General features: G+C 30.3%; 1 protein-coding gene across 4 annotated transcripts in view; it reads left to right on the top strand.

Moving 5' to 3' along the window:
* The window catches only part of GALNT13 (polypeptide N-acetylgalactosaminyltransferase 13), a 431,664-nt gene extending 427,450 nt beyond the window's left edge, over positions 1-4,214 (top strand). For 2 of the 4 annotated variants that reach the window (XM_025039467.1, XM_025039468.1), the window contains one exon: positions 3,349-3,489. In XM_025039467.1, coding sequence (XP_024895235.1) covers positions 3,349-3,489 — 141 coding nt within the window. Of the gene's footprint in view, positions 1-168; positions 337-3,348 lie in introns of all 4 variants that reach the window. The other 2 variants (XM_006921078.1, XM_006921079.1) reach the window with 2 other exon arrangements.
* The last annotated feature ends 673 nt before the right edge of the window (positions 4,215-4,887 follow it).

Raw genomic sequence — 4,887 nt, forward strand, 5'->3', positions numbered from 1 at the left:
TAACTCCATCTTTGCAATTATTGTGATGTGTGCCTTCCATTCTTATCCGGTAGAAATTGTATGTTGTTAAGAATGATTGATTTATTACTGCCTTTGTACTTGATTTTGTCATTATTCATTATTTTCTTTGTCAAACAGACCTACACTCTTCTTCACATAACCACCCAGTCCTGTCTCACAGTAAGCAAAGTAGCTGATGGCTTCCAACAGCCCACTGTGGAAATATGTAACGATAGCCCTTTGCAAAAATGGCTACTAAGAAACTATACAAGAATGGAAGTTTTTAGAAATATTTTTGAGAATCCTACTGATTACGTTCTCTAATAATTTTTGGAGGTTTGTGTTACAGATTTTATCAATATTAGTTTAGTATTTTTGTTATGCTTTATTATTGAAATCTAGAAACTTTTTAAAAATGTAAACGTATGAGCTATTTTATGTATTTATTTTTCTCTTCTTAGTTGCTCATTAATTTGGAGTATACATATGTTAAGTAATGTTTAGTCTATAATTAATAGGCATTGTCCAGTTTTTTTCTTGATTCCAAATATGTATACATAAATATAATTGATGAAAAATAACATTAGCTCTTTTTTAGACTAAGTATAGCCATATTATGACAATAGATTTTTGCATTAGAGCTGAAAAAAATCAACAAGAAAATTAACATAGCCAGAAATGGATTTTGGGGGGGACATTGAAATAATTTAATTTTGTTAATTTTAATTTATTTACTTTGGTTGTGTGAAGATATAGCATATTTTTTCTGGAATTTATTATTTTAAGCTGAAACTTTAAGCAAATGCATTATCGAAGACTAAGATGTATTTAGCAATGACTTTATGAAGTCATTTATTCTAAGCATTTCTTTTTGGTTGGTTAAATGATATAATTATAATAAAGGCTTTTTTAAAAGTGTACCTTTTATTTCTCACTTTGATTTGTAAAAATCTTCTCAGCAAGCAATAAAATGAATCATTATTCAGTTTGAGTTAAAAAAAAAAAAAAAACAACGGTATGGAATTCTTGTAAAGAATACAGTTACCAGCATGTCCTAATTCTCAACCTTAAGATTTTTGTTGTCCTGTAAATAAAGTATATTACATTGTCCAATACCTTGCTGTGAGAACCCCATAAGTAGAGCTTTCAAGTAAATCAATGGAACATGTAAAACTCTGTGTCTTTGCAGTGAGAAAAGCCCACAGTTTAGGTTTCTATCAATTATTTATAATTAAGTTTATTAAATGTAGGTACAGTTTATCAATCAGAGGTCATTTTCGCCATAAGCAATCTTGCCTAGAAACATAGCTAACATTTTTATCCTTATCAGGTTGCCAAAGGATCATAGTTAGATAGCTGATTGAAGGTCAGCAAAAAGGAAAGGGCATTTTTAAGTATTCCTATGTATAACTAAGCATTTTCTGACAAAGAATCTGATTCCTCAGAATAATTTTGTAACTTGCCCAAGTTTTCAGAACCAATAAGCGAGAGGGCAGAAATTCACACTTAACTGCTATTTAACCCTAAAATGTCTTCTGCTTTTACTGCATATTAAAAATGAGAGAGAATTTTAATTGGTTGGTTATCTTTATAGCTGTGGCTTTTGATATTAATGAATTCCTTCAAAGAAGATATTTATATACTTTTTAGAAGGAACAATACTTATTAATATTTAAAAAAAATCTTATTTATATAGTTGACAACACATATTCAATTTGATCCTTAAAGTCATACACATTTTTTTAAGTATCTAATAGAAGCAAGCAAAAGTAAGTAGCTTTTTTGAAAAAGGGACCTCAAAGAAGGTCCTCAGGTATACACAAAGGACCTCAAGTATGTAACGAAAATGAAGACTATTTTGTTGATTTTTAACTAGAACTTTCTAGAAAGAAATTGTTTTTATTTTGTTTTGAAATTTTTTTCAAGTTTGCTCTTGGTTCATAAGCCAACACCATAATTTCTGGCATCATAAGCATTTATCAACTACCTTCTTGCCTATCTTTGGCCATTTCCTTTTTTCTCCATTTTTCAGTATAAATAGCTTGATTCCATGTATTCAAAGAGCAACAACAAAGGCCTCAATCTTCAAATCTCCTTCACCTCTAACAGCCTTGTTCTTTTAATTTCCTGCTCATTGTCTATTAAGCATCCTCCATCACAAGCCTATTTTCCATTCCATCTTTTCTCAGGATGCTGCAGTCCAGGGTGTTTGCAGTTCTCATCTAAACAAATTACAATTGTCTAGGTAGTGTTTCTCCATGATTTTTTATGCACTCCCCCTGCATTTTCTTCATCCAATTTTCAACTGTAATATCAAGAGCAAAAAAAAAAAATTGTCTACCTTTAATTTTGGTAATTTGCAATAAAAGTATATGGCATGCTTTTTTTCAAAATGAACCTGTAAATTATCTCTACTCAAACGCTTCTCTTCTGGTTGGAAAGTAGTTCATATAGTATGGTTCTTGGTGTTGTCCATGAAACTGAGCAAAAATGTACATAATTAGTTTGTATAAATTAGTATAAAGAATGTGGACTTAAAATATATATCTAAAAATTTTTTAAAATGACTTTAAAATGTAAATATGAACTCAAAAGAGATGACATGTAATGACTGGCTAACAAGGTACAATTTTTGGAATTACATTTTAGCATTTGAGTACTAGCAGGATGCTTATTAATGAATATAGGTATTATGAAGAAAATAAATATAGATGTAATATTAAAAATATATGACCATCACATCCATGGCTTTATTTGATATTGATTTTTTTTAATTTCAAAAATGCAAACCAAAATATGGTGAGCACACTATCAAGTAGGACAGATCTTTGCTATGATAATCTCTCTTCTACAATGAATTTCTCAGTCACAGATACTATGGCTTTTTTAGTGTTTTGAAATGGCAACATCTCTAGCAGTTTTGTTCATGTGGGTCACAGCTGTGACATCTCTTTGAATGTTTACCGAATGGTTAATGAATAACACATGCCTAAGGAAACTAAGTTATTGTGAAAGCTCATTAATATTTACAGCCCTCGAATGAACTCAGAGTTCACAAATGGTTTTTTTGCAAAGGAGCCCGAATTTCTGGAAATGCATGATAAATGATGGCCAATTTCTTTAACCATCTGCAAATAAAGGTGTATTAGATAATGATGAAACCATAACAGTGAAAACTGTATAATAATTAATTCAGAGCCACCTGTGCACAGTTTCTTTTACAAACATATCACAGTGTTTATACTAAAAAAAATCATAAAGATTTATTTTAAAGAGTAGATTTAAGCCAATATGCTGGTAAAGTTAAAGACAAAATATGTTGCACTGATTATTGGTTATCTTTTACAGAGACTTACCTTGAGACATGTTAACAGTAACCAATGTCTTGATGAACCTTCTGAAGAAGACAAAATGGTGCCTACCATGCAGGACTGTAGTGGAAACAGATCCCAACAGTGGCTGCTAAGGAATATGACTTTGGGGGCGTGAAGACTGTTTCCCCCAGCCATGAATGTGTCTACACTTTTGTTTTTGCATTATTTCAATTAAGGAAAAATATTAACTTTACTGAATTGAAATATTTAAAATCCTTTTAGTATTCTAAAACACAGTTCTTTATAATTCATTTTTAGGAATGTTGCTTATTTCCCTACTAAAATTTGTATCTGATCAAAAGCACATAAAAAATATAAATAACAGCAAACTGTTATTAAACATCAGGAAAACTTAAGAAACAGTTTCTTTGCTTTAAAAAACCTTTATTGCCCTCTTGTCATAGGATTAGTTAGGGGTTATTTTTATTTTTTATTGTCATGGTGACTGAGAGACAATGTAAATGCCTTATAAAATATCTTCATTGTGAAATAGTATCAATTATTTTATACTGGATCTTCATGGAAACATATCGAATTTCTATACCAACAGCAAGGTCACACATTGAATTATTTCTGAGCAATGAATTCATTGAACAAAATGAGTTCTGAGTTTTGTATCCCCGCCCTAAAATTAAATTAGATATTGACTTCTCATAGAGTTCTTATAAAAATACCACATTTAAACAAAACAAGCAAACAAAAAAGAGCAGAATTTGAAAATTCAATTTAAAGTACATGTAATCAGAAGACACAAGCTAAGCCTTGAGGGTAGCAAGATGAAGCTAAATTGCACAATAGAATCATTTTAAAAGATACCCTGTTCAGGTTGCAATCACTTCCAACAGGCCGAGTGTGTAACAATAATATTGGTCCCAGAGTTGACTTCAGAAACTCAATCCTTAACCACTTGTCTTTGTCTCACATAAACTATATAGTCCTTTTTCTCTTCACTCTAGAGGCTGTGACTTGTTACTTATGCTGTACAGAAGTGTAGGTAAAGGGTACAGCATTAACCCTAATTTTAAATTTTTTCACATTTAAAGACTTTAGTTATATCACTTTTATTTTATATAAAAATAATTTTTTAATTTTAATTTTATATAAAAAATAATACATTACTCTCAGAATTTCATTGCTATGCTAGACTATCTAAAGTTTTCATCACCAGGGGAATAAACTCAATACATATCCATTAAACCTTTATTTTAATTAAACTGCTAGATACCATTTGCCATAAATTATGGCTCAAGGAACATAATTATAGTTAGGCTAACTTCACATGTTCTTTTTCTATCTTAAAACCCTTTGTGTTCAAACTACATACCAGAAGACATGAAAAGGCAGAAAAATCTATCGGTGAGATTTGTGCAAATAAGTTTTAGTATTTGACATCATTTAAATATGTATATATTTTATTCATTATAAATTCATTTAGCATCTAAGAGAAATTCAAAGGGGCAAATAGAAGATACACCCTTTAGAGTAGAAGATGCCATGTCTTTGACTCTCATCT

The sequence above is a fragment of the Pteropus alecto genome, unplaced genomic scaffold (assembly GCF_000325575.1).
Source record: "Pteropus alecto unplaced genomic scaffold, ASM32557v1 scaffold3, whole genome shotgun sequence".
Classification (NCBI taxonomy): Eukaryota; Metazoa; Chordata; class Mammalia; order Chiroptera; family Pteropodidae; genus Pteropus; species Pteropus alecto.